The 15,981-nt window shown below is 40.2% G+C and overlaps 1 protein-coding gene across 1 annotated transcript in view; it reads left to right on the forward strand.

The window, feature by feature from the left end:
* HSPA12A (heat shock protein family A (Hsp70) member 12A) overlaps positions 1–15,981 on the forward strand; it is a 184,022-nt gene that overhangs the window by 3,155 nt on the left and 164,886 nt on the right. The window contains exon 2 of the mRNA XM_033181583.1: positions 11,538–11,625. Within this exon, the coding sequence (XP_033037474.1) occupies positions 11,538–11,625 (88 nt within the window). The remainder of the gene's footprint in view (positions 1–11,537; positions 11,626–15,981) is intronic.

A 15,981-nucleotide genomic window follows, 5' to 3' on the forward strand; every position in this document is an offset into this window, starting at 1 on the left:
GGCCAACATGGTGAAAACCCGTCTCTACTAAAAATACAAAAATTAGCCTGGCATGGCAGCACGTGCCTGTAGTCCCATCTACTCAGGAGGCTGAGGCAGGAGAATTGCTTGAACCTGGGAGTCGGAGGCTACAGTGAGCCGAGATTGTGCCACTGCACTCCAGCCTGGGTGACAGGGCAAGACTCCATCTCAAAAAAAAAAAAGAAAGGAAAAGAAAAATTACATTAATAATATTTGAGGAAAGAATGTTAAAGTTACAAGAGGATGAAGACTTTAAGAATAAATTTTTAGGAACTCAATTATTCCCCTATAGACTCATTTAATTTTCTCAAAGAAGAAGTCAAAAAATCAATCAACAAATAGAAACTACCATCCTGGTCAGCTTCTGTCATTCACTCAGTCACCAAATATTGAATGCCCACCACGTGCCAGACGCTATTCTAGGCACTGGAGTAAGAACAGTGAATAAAATAAATTCCTTCTCTTCATGGAATTTCAGTTCCAGTGACATTCCAGCAGCACTTATATCAGAGTGAGTCATCAGGAGAAAGTGAAATCATAAATGTGAAAGCATTTTGACAAGTCGGTGTGCAAGGGGTTTATTAACAGCCAATTGGTATTGACAGATCCAGGTAAATAAAATGATTATTCATGAGTATTCCACTTTCTTATTTTTCATAGGTATTAGGAAATATTTGTGGAGTTTTAGCTACAAATACACTCATATATATGCAGATTTTATACATACTTTACACATTCTTTGTTTTAGTACCTGGGTGATTGTATTTCCATTTCATATTGAGACTGAATGTCAAAGGGCACTTCCAGAGCATCTGAGCTTGAGAAGGGTTGAGTGTATTGCTAACCCTAAACTTACCTAACTGAGGATGGGAGGGAAGAAAGGGGAAAGAAGAGGCTCAGGAGATTTAGAAAGTTCCTGGAACATATCCACGGAGAGAGGGTAGGACTGTACTCTCCTGCTTTAGAAAGAGGAAATGATATTAGAGAGAGGATATAGTCATGACTGTTAACGTCCCATGAGTCTGTAACTGCACTGGAAGGCGTGTATGGTGTGCGACAAGAAACATTTGTCTGGGAATGAAAAAACCTAGGTTGGAGTCCCAGCTGCCCCTAAGATCCATCTACGTCAGTAAAAAGAGATGTTTGTACTGGGGTAGAGTTTCCTAAGCTTTTCGAATATGAAGTCTCCTTTTAACAACAATAACAAAATTCAGCCCCTCTCTGCAATGCAATAGTAGTTATATATAATAACTGTAAATTCAGCAGTGTTTCTAGAGGCATTTATATTTTTATTCATGGAAATTTCATGCATATGAAAAGGGATACATTTATGGGCAAGCCATTATTCAGTGTTGGGAGAGTATTTGGTGTCTTTGGAGTGATGGGCCCTTGCACAGAGCCCACGGGCTTCCTGGTGGCCTTTTTAGAGAACCCCCGAACTGGGTCTTTCCATCTTGGATCTCTCCTACTTTGTAGCCCTAATTTAAGATAAAATATCAGGACGCAATCTTTTGCAACCTGCTAACTGAAGACCCTTCATAGAGGAAGTTAACAATTCTTCAGTCTGCGTTTCAGAAAGAATTTCTAAGCTACATCAGACATTTCCCTAAATGAAGGTGGATAAAGAAGACGTGTTTGTTCATTTTTCCCTAATCCTGTCTAACACCTTTATTTAAACTGGAACTTGTTTGCCGTGACTTTGATGTTCATGAGTGATTATTTAGATGTTATTTTGGGGTTGCTATCAAGTGCTTGTTAATTCTTCTTTCCTACACTTGACATCTATGTTGAATATCATTTTTCATAGGGAACTAATGAACATGACTGCAGGTGCCTTTAATCATAGGATCATAGAAACTACAGACAGTAGATGGAAGATGTTGCCTTTTCCTCATCTAGAAAATGGGAATAATAATGTTAACTATCTTCACTCAGTCATCTGGCATAGTAAATAAATAAGATTCCTCATCTAGAAAATGGGAATAATGATGTTAACCATCCTCACCCAGTTGTCATGAGAAAGAAATATGATTACCAAGCTAATTGCAAATATAAATAGCTGTAAATTAAATGGTAAGTAATAAAAGTAGGAAATATTTGGCTAATAAATGGGGGAGGCCTTTAAAATTTGTTTTTTTCTTTATTGATGTCTGCTGGTAGTAGTCATTACCACTGTAATAGTAATAAAATAGTAAACAAAATAGTAATAGTAAGCAAAACCAGCCAAAACAACAGTTGCAACTACCTTTGATTGGGCATTTTTATATGCCTGGAGGTTTACTTACATCATTTCATTGAATCTGCAGAACAGCCACCAAAGGTAAGTGATTGGCCCAAGGTCACACAGTTAATAAATAGAGGAGATGGAATTTGAGTCCAGGTCTAGCTGACACCAGTGCCCATATATTTCCCGTTGTGCTCCACTGCCTCTCACAGCTGGAACTCTCTCAGGTTCCACTGTCTTATGCTAGCTGTTGCTAGACTCTTGTCCATCCTCTTTGGAGGAGCCAGTTGAGTTGCTTACTTGGAGGAGGTCTAGCTGTTGCTAGACTCTTGTCCATCCTCTTTGGAGGAGCCAGTTGAGTTGCTTACTTGGAGGAGGTCTTGAAGAAAGAACTCCCAGTAGGTGGTGTCTTAATCGTTGGTTCTCAGGCTGAGCCATACATTAGAATCACCTGGAGATTCCATTGACTTCTACTAGAATCTAAGCACCATTAGAATTTAAACACCACGCAAAGACATATTGTTTATTTTAATCATTGCTACAGTATTGAATGATACTGATGATTGGGCCCTATCCCAGACCTATTAAATTGGAATCTCCAGAGGGTGGGGCCCATGCGTATATATTTTAAAAATATATGATAATTAATATGCAGCCAAGGTTGCAAACCACTGCTCCAAAAGATTTCTCCATGGATTAGGTCAGAAAGAGAATGACGAAAGCTTCCCCCAGGAATGATCTGTTGATGGATGAAGCCAACAAGGCCTAGGAAATCAAAGCTCCTGAGTTCAAACCCTGGTTCTTCCAGTTCCCACTTGTGTGACCTTTTACAAATTACTTGACCTTTCTGAGCCCATTTCCTCACTGACTAATATTTTTAATTTCATAGTATTGCTAGGAAATGACATTTAAAAATCCATGTGAAATTCCTTCTGCTGTGGCTAACACATAGTAAATGGTGGTGTCATGACCAAGGAGATGAAGGAAAAGGAAAATGTAGTACTTTAGCAGTTTTGTAGTATTTGTCTGAAAACCTTTATTTAACTTTACACTGGAATCCAGACTGAACTGAATTAAAAGGGCGCCCCTTTTAAAAACAGTATCAGTGAGCTCTTGAGGTGATTATGCCTCCTGGTGATCTATCACTTTTAATTTAGCCTTTAGCATTTGTGCAAGATTGTAAAGTTGTGTTGTTTCTCTCTTGCTTCCCAGATAAATAGAAAGCGGGAGCCATAGTCATAATGTGAGTGTTCAAAGCTAGCATCCTGACAAAGGCTATTTTAGATTGAGCCTTCCAGTCATTTGTTCAGAGGCCTTTGACATTGAAGACCAAAATACGCTGTTGGAGATGCTACCTCTGGCAGTTTAATTAGTATTTTTCAGGGAATAGACACACAGTTTCTATATGTGCAGAATGAAATTGGAAGTAGGGCAATTATTCAGTGAGTTCATATAGTAAAGAGAAAAGGAAAAGATAGAGCAAAGAAACTCTGGCTGGGCGTGGTGGCTCACACCTGTAATCTCAACACTTTGGGAGGTTGAGGCAGGTGGATCACGAGGTCAGGAGTTTGAGATCAGCCTGGACAAGATGGTGAAACCCTGACTTTATTAAAAACACAAAGATTAGCTGGGCGCAGTGGCGGGTGCCTGTAATCCCAGCTACTTGGGAGGCTGAGGCAGGAGAATCGCTTGAACCCGGGAGGCAGAGTTTGTAGTAAGCCAAGATCGTGCCTGGGCGACAGAGCAAGACTCCATCTCAAAAACAAACAGACAAACAAACGAACAAAACTCTTTAAGCAAGCTCTTTTGCCATTTTTAAATAGATAATTTTTTTAACTTTATAGAAGTAGCTACAGCTTAAAGGCATTTTTGTAACGTATCTACAGGGCTAATAAAGCAAAAGGAATACATATAAAATACCTTTAAAAGGCCAGGTTTTCTAATTTGTACTTCTTTTATTAATCTAAAAATAGCAAAATAAACAGTATGATTGTACTTATTGTGAATGAAGAAAATGTTAAATGTATTTTCCACATAGGGGGCAGCAAAGAAGAGAGAGGAAGAATCCTAGTTAAGAGGACCAGTTAGATGTTTTATCAAGTTATGGCAAAAAAATGTTTTCTCTGTGACTCTTGTAAATATCGATTGGATTTGTTTCCTGGCCCCTGAGAGTTCTGTGCCTGTTTTGTGGCTGCACTTGAATGAGTATTAATATATTGTTTGACTTTTGTAATTAAATTTGAGAACCCGATTGAAGGGGATTTTAACTTCCTTGAAAATGTACTTAAAGTTAATCTGCTTAAGAGGAATTATCTGTTCGTTGTTAGCAAAATCAAAGGACTGCCTCTGCCTTATAACTGATGATTTCTACAGGCCTGGTTATGAATCTTATGGTAATGTTAAACCTTCAAAAATTATTTGGGGAATTAAAAAAATTAAGTTGTCAACTTAGCACTTGACTTTAGATTAATTATTCGCAAAGTGTAGATTTTTTTTTTTTTTGTCATTATGGTAGTGTTTTCTCTTTTTCTGCCATAATTTTGTCTTTTAGAATTGGCAGCTATTTTGTCCCAAGGAAGTTTTAGAACCACAGTTCTTTGAGTATTAAAAAAAAAAAATAACAGTCACAAATGAAGAATGAGAACTGTTTTTCAAAGAACTGTATTTTGGAGGAGTAAATTCTCAGTATTTTTTTAGCAAATAAAATCATTTTAGGCAAATTTATCAGTATTGATTTAACTGCTTCTCTTGCGTATATGACAAACATCTATAAATTATTATAATTGAAGCCCTATGTACTTCAAAAATTATTTAAGGTGATGTATGTGAATGAATCTCAAATGTGTTAAATTTCTATACCAGATGTTAAAAAATACATTGAATTGTGTTGAATGCTGACAAGGGATAATGTATGATTAATCCTGTTTTTAATTAAATAATATAATTATTATATTTCCTGATTGTGCATTCAACACCTTAGGTAGAGATTACAGAGATAAAACTGCCGATGATCAGCATCTGTTTATCAGAAAAACGTTTCTATTAATACTTGAAGGAGAAAAGTTTAGTAAAGATCAAAGACTGAAATATGATTTCTAAAATGGAAATGCTTTTATTATGTTATTAATGATGTTTGTCTTTGGCCTGAGCTACAATTTTAACTGCTACAGTTGGGGGATAGGAAAGAATAGGAAAGTGCGGGAGTATCTAACACACAGTTGTACTCAGAATGGAATAAAGAGTTGTGTGTATTAGGAGAATGTTGTATGAAATTACTTTCACTTGAAATGAATAATTGAGGCAAAAGTGAGGTATGGATTAGAAGTATCTGGGTGTCTGCCCTCATCCCCATTTGTGTGTATGTGTGTGCGCCTAGAGATACGGCCAAGGAAAGCAGCGTGAGTAACTCAGGCTTCACTCTGTTCCACTGCCCTTACCGGAGCTATCAAAGTGCCCTGAGGGAGCTGCACTTGTTCAACAGCTACTGTTAGACTGTTGTGAAAATTGGAGTTGATCTATGAACAACTGATTGATTTAAAACATGACTGAGCAATCCTAGGTAGTCATCCTTCCCAAAGGTCACAACCAAATATTTGTACTGTAGTCTTACAAACTTTCGGGAAACTTGAAAATGGAGAAGATAGTGAAACACTCACAAGGCAGGAATTCCATCTGAATTCAGCTTAGATCTCTGTACCTCCTAAAGAATTTTCCGACCTCTAACATGTTAAAAGCAGAGTTCCTGTTTGAGGGAACTAGTGCCAAATGTCTGTTTGATGTAAAATTATTCTCAGCCAACACTTGTTGAGATTCCTATTAACTGTGGATCCTATTAACTGAACTTTGGTTGCCTAATCATAAATGCTTTCTGTTTTTTATAGCTAAGCTGATAGGAAAAATACAGTTTCTGTGCTGATTTTGAGAATACAGAATCAAATACAAAATCAAAGACTTTTTTTTTAGGGTAAAAACAAAGGGCTAGAACTTTTATTTTAAAGAATATTTGAAATAAATAAAATGTATCTTTATCAATGTATAGCTTTAGAATGAATGTTTTCCTATGTATCATCATTTATTAGTTTACTGAAAACACGGCCATTTCGAATTCTAAACCAAGAAATTAATAACTGCAAGAAAAAAATTTTCTGTTCAATTAGTAATTTTTGTATACTTCTTGTAAACCGAATGTTGGAAAATTAGTTGTCTTTTTCAGAGATAATTATAAATCTGCAAAACAGGATATGCAGTCAAAATGGACTCAAAACAGGAACTCTTTTTAATTTATATTTGCAAGAGACTTTATCTCCAAATATTATATATTATATGAGAACAACAATAACAACAAAAAATCACCGTGTGTTTTGTTTTTAACTAAAAAGAACTGACTTTCCCGTCCGTGTGTATGCTGTCTTGAGTTCAACCCCAATTCACTAGGGGCATGCCTTGGACTTTTCACATTCTTTCAAGCCCCAATACTAAAGAAAAAAAAAAAGGCACTAACCTTGGCACAAAACTAGACCCTGACTGGTACATCAAACGTTGCACACACGTCTGTACCCTCTGGGGTTAAGGCTCAGCTGCCACATCGGGATCAGTCCATATGATTACTATGTTTATGATAGACCCACCTTGCTTCCAAATTGAGACTTTAAGATTATACACGTCATGCTGTCCTGTCTCATCTATTTTTGACAAAATGTGTCGGTGAGATTTTAGGGGTTTTTTTTTTTGTTTTTTTTTTTTTTACAGTAGGCATCTACGAAGTCCTTTGGAATCAGTCATACTTGTGTTGATTACTAAAGTTCATCTCTTTCAATGGGGTATTTTTAAATAAGCTGTGACTTTGGATGGATATTATTGGAGGAATGGAGCTGTGATCCCTGTCAAACTGAGAAAAACAAGGGTATGGGAAGACTCCTTTGGCTACTTAGTGCTTTGTGACTTTTGAGGAAACTTTGCAGCACGTAATTCTAAGAACATTGTAGGAAACAGCACAGTAGAGCTAGGCTCTTCGTCGGGGAGGGGAGTGAAGGCTGTGCTCATGTAGTTTCAGTAATGTCTGACTTGATCCTAAACACTGCGGTTGAAATGTTCCTTTAGAATGAACTTGTGCATACTAATCTGTTTCTTTCCTTAGCCAGTAGTTCTATATTAATTCAGGAGCTATAAAACAAAGTTCAGATTGATATCATTTTCCAACTGTGAAAGTATGTTCACCTTATGTATTGAATACAAACATTTCAACAGGCCGTGTTACCCACTGGCCTGACTGTTAACTTTTTATTAAAGTATAAAGGACCTTACACTTCTGTGTGTTAACTTTCAGTGGATGAAATACATATTGACAAATGTAAACACATGGATTTACTAAGCACCTAAGGTGCTCAGGTTGAAGTGCGTGTGGCTCTCACTACAGAAATAAGTTGAGAAAACTGATTTATGAAGAATTTAGCAGTTACTGCTCAGAACAATCACATTTTAGCCCGGGTTATAATTCTCATCTCTCTGTGCATTTAACCGGCTGTGCCTTGACAGAGGAATAAGGCAACATTTAAAAAAATGCAGTCTTTTAGTTTTTGAATGCAAGCCCCAGCATCTTTACAAACCCTCTTTTATATGAAGTTAAGACAAACTTAACTAAAGGTTAAATTGTACCTTGTGAAGTCGGATGGTTTAAAATGTGCAGTGGAGATCCATGTGAAGAATAAGATGTAAAGCATAATTTTGTTGCCTCTGAACTTTGGAATTCTAGACAGACTTCTTGCATCATGTACAAATAAACCAAAAAGGGGCATGCAGAAGTGAAACCAGTCCTGTGGCTGCTGTCAGATTTGACATTCATTCTACTGATGATGTGTTTGTTTGGCTTGTTTTTCTCCACTTCAAATGTTCAGTTTTTTCCCCCCTCCAGAAATATGGTGAAATGGTGTTAAAACTGTCCACACACGCTCTCACTCTGGGAGTTCATGCAGAGGACACTCAGCCTGAGGACCAGCAGCAGGCCCACCACCCCCACCTCCCTCCCACGCAGAATGCCACCTCCCAGGCCTTCCCATCACACCCTAGCTTGCTGTGCTTCTCTGTACGAATGGGGTTTCTGTTTCCAGCCTCAATAGTCCAAGCTGTTCTCTTCTTGGATGCAGGGGCTTAATTCAACCCCCTTTCCTCTGCCTTGACCACTGATCAAATAGGCAAAGTTACTAGAAATTGTCATATGGTGTAATTTGCCACTTACTATCTATTTCCCATCACAGTATATAAATCTTTGTTTTTCCTTAAGGGACTCGGAGCCCAGGCAGAACTTTTGGGGTTATTAGTTTCATATGTTATTTAGTTCTATGTTATTAAATTAAACATCTAATTATATGTGTCACTTTACAGACAAAATTTTTTTTTAAAAAAACCCTGTCAGTATGAGCAAATAGAAACACACTTAAATTCCTGATTAAAAGACTGTCAGCATGATTCTTCATATTAGAGAATCAGTTTATTTAATGAGCTTAGATTTAAAGAAGTTTTTTGCGTTCTTTTTACTAAATAGGTAGATAAAAATACCTTTTATTATCGGTAGGAAAATACCTTTTATTATATACAGTGTATTTTGGTATAGTATGTGTTATTGCCCTAGCTGGATATCATGTATTTTCTGATAGTATTAAAATATTTTAAAATCTAAAATCTCCAGTCTCTAAATTCTAAGAAAAAAAAATACTGCACATATGTTCAGCTGTGGAACCATGACCTTTCAGAGGGTTTAGCTGCACAAAGTTCTACAGCTTTTTCAGATTTATTGCCATAAATGGTCTTGTTTTGTAGCTCAGTTTTCTGTGCTCTTTGTCAGTAAGTGGGCAGATGTTTTTGCCTTTTTATAAAAGTGCAGTAATAGGCATGTCTACTGCCTTTATTTCATCAGCTAGAAGAACCATATCCATGACTTATCCTGATGACAGGTGATTCACCTGAGCTTTGTTCCCAGATTGGTAGTGGGCAACATGGCGTGTCATAAGTGGCCCTTCCCACCAACTGAATTGAAAAAGGTTTCTTTCCGATTTAGATATAAACTTACGCTTTCACCTGTCGGAGGAAAATGAAACCATCACTAACAGTTTTTATTTTGTTGGCAGGTTCATGCCTGTGACAAAGAGATTTATCCTCAGGTGAATTACTCCTTCACATTGGTGTGGCAATGACTATTTAATAAAGCTATTTATGAAAACTCCTTCAGTGTGTGGTCCCCATTCCCACAGTGTGTCACTGCCGCCGCCAAGTGACAGGTCTGAAAAATCAGCAAATCGTAAACAATTAAGGCATCAATTCCTCCTTCCCAAACCAAGGCCCCTGCTACCTCCTAGATAAAGATAGTGTCTACTTCTGTAAGGAGAAACGAAGACCCTTCCCCAAATCACACTGGACCTAATGGGTGTCCCTCCAAATTCATGGTCTCTCAGAGAAGAATGGCATGGGTGATGAAGAAAAGAATTTCTTTCTCTGAATGTATAGATGTAATTTTAGGGTTGAAGGAGTGTGTGTATGTGTCTGTGTGTGTTCGGTTAGTTTACCACAACCTCACACAAAAATCATACCATACAGCAGGGAAGAAATTCTCTGTCTTAAAAATCCACCAGTCACACCAAAAATTTGTCACTCCAGGAACACACACATACTTGGGGATGTATGCAAAGACTGTTCTCTTCTGCAACCTCATTCTCGAACGGGTCTAAGAGCTTTTCAATTGCTGTGACATTTTCAGCCAGGGAAGTAGTAGTTGTTGCAGAGCAATGTTTTACAGGCAATTACTTTATATGATCAATGGAGCAATTCCCCTTCCAGAAAGGAACCAAAGCGATCTAGTTAAATCATTAAAGAGAGAAAGAGAGTGGGAGAAAGGGTTCATCTCATTAGCAGGTGCCAGTGCTGCAGGCTCCGTGGCGGCACACAATGTCACTGGCCCTTTAAGACAATGACTGCGCTCCCTCCACCACTGCCACCCCCTCCCCTGTAGCTGTTGACAGGTCTAAACCTCCCTAGCAGCCCATTGTGGCCGCAGTAGGAGGCACCTGCAGAAAATGTGCCAAAACCAGGCAGGGAGCAAGAGCTTTTCAATAAGCTCCGCAGCTGGAGAGGAGAGGCAACACTAAACAACCAGCCTGGGCCCAGGCATGTGATGGGAAAAGGGGTCAAAAACAGACACCTCCTATGGGCTTTCTGAGCACTGTTCGGTTCAATTTGCTGACATCTTCTAGCTGGCTTTGCTCTATTTGCTTAATATGCTGAGGTATTTAGCTTAAAAGCACTAAATGCCTCATCATGATGAGTCGTTTTCTCTTTCCCCATTTACTGTTATTAAGGACATTTTCCAGCATTTTCACTGTCTTTCTGCCCCAAACTAAGATTGTTTTCTTTCGCTCCTCTCTCGTGACTACCCACAGGCATTCTCCACCACACACCGCCTGCTTGATTTTACTCATCTTTAATTCAGGGATGAGTAAAGCTCTCCAAATTTAGGATCTGTGCTACCGTTGTAAAATACACACACTCCTGACTGCTTTCAGCACGTGTGTGGATGCTGCAGTATTGCATTCCAAGTAGTAAACATGTACTGTGCATCTACTGTGTACCCACCAGTGTTCGCAGGGCTTCTAGAAATCCACAGATGAACAAGACATGCTTTTCCCCTGTACTGTTTAGGACCCAGCAGAGGGAATGAACAGCTAATATAACTGTGGGTTCTGGGAATCTGTTTTACACCCAGGCGCTTGTGTTTGTAATATCTACAGCCCTTTTAAGAATAAGCAGGAGTGGAAGGAGAGGACGGGGAGTACCCTGGGATGGGCTGGTGGTATATTGGCTCCATCAAGTTTGCCTTGGGGAACCAGAGGACAGAGTCTCAGTGTCATCTCTCCAAGGTAAATAGAGAGAGAACCGGGCCTGGTTCCTCAGTTTTGGCAGCTCTTGTCTCTCCACGACTCCTTACATGCACACAGCGCTTCCCAGTTTTTGTGATTTTCCATCTATTTTTTTCTTTCTTGATGTAGTAAGGCATTATCTCTGTCTTGCAGATGAAAACATCTGAGACTCAGGGCTAAGCACCTTGCCCAAGGCCACACAACAAGTGGGTGGTAAGTGCACAGGCCTGCCAGGGACCCAGCTCCTCTGTGCCCACCTAAATCTTTGCTTCCCTCCTGTCGGGTACTGCCTCTTCAAACTGTCAGCCAGCACGAGTACGCGACTTAAGAGCGACATGGAAACAAAGCGACATTTTCACAGTGCAACTCTTTCCCCCCTCCTACAGATGGAGAGTGTTGGCGTGTACGGATTCTGTGGGTGTAAAGCAAAGAACAAAATGAAGTGTGATTCAAGGTGGGAAATAGCCGCTTCAGGTAGGAAATGAACTAATGTGTGTAAGTATCAAACTGGCCTCTGAAATAACTACCCCAGACCTCATTCCTCTCGAGAGGGACTAGGTACGTTTAAAACTGGGATGTTTAAACTTCTGCACATGTAAGATGTTTGCCAAACCACTGCTGCAAAACCTGCTTATTCAGAACACCAGGAAGTGGGAAGAGGTTTGAGAGAATTTCAGAGGCACCCTTGAGTCAGAAAACAAATTCGTTTCCCACCTATCCAAAGCCTAGAATCGTCGCTGGCCACACTCACACGCACAGATCATGGACCTGGCATCCGTCTAGCCTGCCGGCTTCATGCTGTCTTCCTGCCCTGCTCTGGTGGCCCTGGGAGATTGGCTCTGTGAGGGCCCATACAAAGGCAGGAAGAGATGGCCTCTCGCTCTTCTGGGCTTGTTTTTGCCTTAACATGTCTCTCCTCTCAGAGGACTGGTCCTCTTCCTCCTTCTTCTTCGGTGCCTCCCTCCAATTCTGGAGAAAACAAGTGGACTATTCATGTAAAAAGAGAAAGACTGAGAAAGGGAGGGGGAGATGCCACCGACAAACTCCATTGAAAGCCACTGGCTGTTCATTTACATTCACACTTTTAAAACATGTTAACTAATGATGTTAAATGGTTTGCCAAAGGTCCTGGCAGGTCAGTTGTAGAAGTGTCATTTCTGCCTAATTAGGGCTCTTGTGGCTGCCTGAGGCCTCCCAGTGCAACCGGTGACAAGCCGAGAACTGACAGCTTCAATTGCAGCCAATAGGAAGGTTGGGCTGGTCATGTTTTCCAACTCAGCCAGGTGTTTGCTGAATGCGGGAGGGGCCTGGCAAGATCTGAGCGCTTGTATGATCCTTTTTCTTTTATTGCGGCCTCCCAAGTCCTTCCCCTTTGCCTGTCTTGTCTTGTGTCAAGGTCAAGAATGGGCTTCGCTAAATCAGCAATTTGGGTTATCTCTGGGAGGCCATTAGCAATCCCCAGTCCAGACGTTTCGAGTGGTCTCAGACCCCAGATGCCAGACTTTTTTTCCTCCGTAAAAATCAGAGAGTAGGAAAAGAAAGGGAATGCTTTAGGTGAAAAACAACAGTAAGAACAAAACAAAACAAAACAAAACAAAAATGCAGAAAACTGTGTAGTCCTGAAAGTGTTAAACTTCTGAAGACATAATAATAAAATTGCTTAAGGAGAAAACCATGAAAGCATCCCAATCAATGCTTTCAATATTGGAAAGAATAAAAGACTGTAGTGAAAACAAATTCTGTAATATTCAGTGGGATCAACAGTACCTGTCACATAGTAGGTGCTCAATAAATAAATTTATTGATCTGAATTGGTTTTTCAGGAGAAAAATTATTGTCTGAGAAACAAAGAGTGATTGGTTGAGATTTTGCTCTTTTTCATGCTTGCCTTAACTATTTCTATTATGTTCTTTGAGCTTCTCCGTTGACCATAAAATGCTTGCTAAGTTGTAGTTCCACGTTATGGGTTGACATGATTATCTTGTTGTTTTGTTTTGTTTTGTTTTTAACGACTTAAGCAAAATACCATTAATTCTCAGCTCCCCCAGACTGCAGCAGCTACCACACAAAGAAGCAGTCCTGTGGCAATGACAGGACATCTGTGTCCAGGATTTGGATCTGACGAACTGGCAGTTCCTGCAGGGATGACGGTACTCCCTAGTTGTGTCTGAATTGGACGCACCACCACTTGAGCACACACAAACGCACGTGAACAGATGGAACATGTTATGGGCCTGTTAGCCAAGGAATGACAGAATTAATCCATGGGCATTTGCGGCCCATGTTGTGTTAAACTAAAGGGAAAAAGTGAACAGGGAAAAGCAATGTTTGTTTTATGAAAATCTCAGACCCAATCCTTAGGTCTGGAAATGAGGGGTGTCTAAAACCTCATTTTAGTTCTGGAAATGAGGGGTGTCTAAAACAAAGGGCATCTGAAACTTTGGTTTTTCAGCTTCCTTTCCGTGACCTCTTTGCCACCCGCTGCCTCTGTTTTCTCTAATATGGAACAGTGAAAATGGGGGCCAGCAAAACAGATTGTTGATGCCTGTTGATTTTATCAAAGGAAGGTTAGATTAAGAAAGACGGCATAAGTGAGCACACCTAGGACAATACCTGGCATATCTCAGGTGGCCAATGGCAGTGAATTCTCTCCGTGCTGTCATGAGTTCTCGAAGGTTGGAGTCCATGCATGCCAAGTTATTTTTTCGGCCTGATAGCAGGTGAGCTACTGAGTGAAGACAGAGACTGGACGCTCATTCAGCTCTGAATCTTCAGCACCTTGCATGGAAGGTGCACAGGACATATTTGAAAAAGAATTAATAGAATTGACTAATAGGCTGACCTCCTGAATGATGAATGAGCAAATTGATCTAGAGGTATTCAAAACTGTTTAGTTGACTGTCCCAAACTTTTTCAGACCTCTTCTGCCACTGACTTCCCTGAAAAGACCCTTTGCAGCTGGGCGCGGTGGCTCACGCCTGTAATCCCAGCACTTTGGGAGGCTAAGGTGGGCGGATCACGAGGTCAAGAGATCGAGACCATCCTGGCCAACATGGTGAAACCTCGTCTCTACTAAAAATACAAAGATTAGCTGGGTGTGGTGGCACATGCCTGTAGTCCCAGCTAGTCGGGAGGCTGAGGCAGGAGAATCGCTTGAACTGGGGAGGCGGAGGTTGTAGTGAACCAAGTTCGTGTCACTGCACTCCAGCCTGGCAACCGAGCAAGACTCTGTCTCAAAAAAAAAAAAAAAAAAAAAAAAAAAAAAAATCCCTTTGCATTTTTGTCCTATCCTGTTTTGTCTGTCCCTTTCAGACCGTATCACGCATTCTTTTTCCTCTTTGGTGACCTTCTTTGTCTTTCTTGCTACTCCTGCACACTGTTGTTTACTCACACTGCTTTTATTCTGAGCTCTCATTTCTATTTCCGTTTCCAACGCCTATCTGGTCCATGCCTCCCACACTCATCTCCGACTCGGAGGCCTGGTCCACACAGCTACAATGGATGTTTGAGCACTTTGAGGGTGAACTGTTGTCATGCGGCCTTTTTGAGTGCTAAAAAGTGACCACTTAAGATTTTCCTTACGGTTAGTAAGATGAGTATTTTAAAATCATTCTGGAGGAGATTAGTGGTAAAGAAAACCTTCCTCAGCAACTAAATCATTTTGGAAAAATAAGCCAATTAGTGGATAAAACAAAAAACCTTTTGAAGACTTGTGAACAGAGGAAAGGACATGTGAATTACCGGTTTTCTGTTTTGTGGCATTGATATACTCCAGTAGTATTCGTGATAGCTGATTATCACGATGGTGACCCTGGAAAGGTGAAATTATGTTCAGTTGAATATGGCCTAACCCTTCTCAAAGGACAATTTGATTTTGTTACTCCATTGTTAAGGGCTTTTTGGTGGCCCTTCGAGATCTGGCTCTGGCTTCTCTTTGACCTTGAACCCTCACTCTGGTTGTGCTGATCTGCTGACCGTCCTCCAGACGTGGTAGGGTGTTTCGTGCCACAGGGCCTTTGAATAAACCTTTCCTATCCTTGGAAGGAATGCCTTTTCTTCCTTTTGTTCCCCTGCCAAACACATGCTATTAGGAAAGATTCAACTCCATGTCACCACCTCCACAAACTTCTCCTGACACCTCCCAAGTTAGAGTGATCTTTTTCTCTTGTGTGCCCCCCACTGTCGAACTTGATGTTCCTGTCAATAACAGCAGTGCTGCTAACAATGATGGTGTCCTTTTATTGAATGCCTTTTGGTTCCAGTAAGTGTAATTGCTTTCACTTGTTAGATCATTTAAGTCCTGCCACCCTATGAAGAGGCCGTTATTGTAGATACAGTCATGCATTGCTTAATGACAGGGATATGTTCTGAGAAATTCATTATTAAGCAATTTCATCATTGTGTGAACATCATACAGTGTACTTCCATAAACCTAGATGGGATAGCCTACCACACACCTAAGCTATTATATGCGGGATAGCCTGCTGCTTCTAAGCTACAGACCTGTACAGCATGTTACTATACTGAAGCTGTAGGCAGTTGTAACACAGTGGCAAGTACTTGTATATCTAAACATAGAAAAGGTACAGTAAAGATACAATATTATAATCTTATGGGACCACAGTCATATATGTGGTCTGTCGTTGACCAAAATGTCATCGTGCAGTGCATGACTGTATTTATTTTACCAACAAGGACCCTGCAGCTCAAGTTGCACGTTGGATGTCATACAGTTTCAAAGTGGTGAAGCTGGGTCCTGAACCCAGCCAGCATGACTCAACCCACATTATTGGCCGCCATGAATATAGAACCACCAAACCAACTACCTTC

This window comes from Trachypithecus francoisi, unplaced genomic scaffold (genome assembly GCF_009764315.1).
Source record: "Trachypithecus francoisi isolate TF-2019V2 unplaced genomic scaffold, Tfra_2.0 Contig01579, whole genome shotgun sequence".
NCBI classification, from domain to species: Eukaryota; Metazoa; Chordata; class Mammalia; order Primates; family Cercopithecidae; genus Trachypithecus; species Trachypithecus francoisi.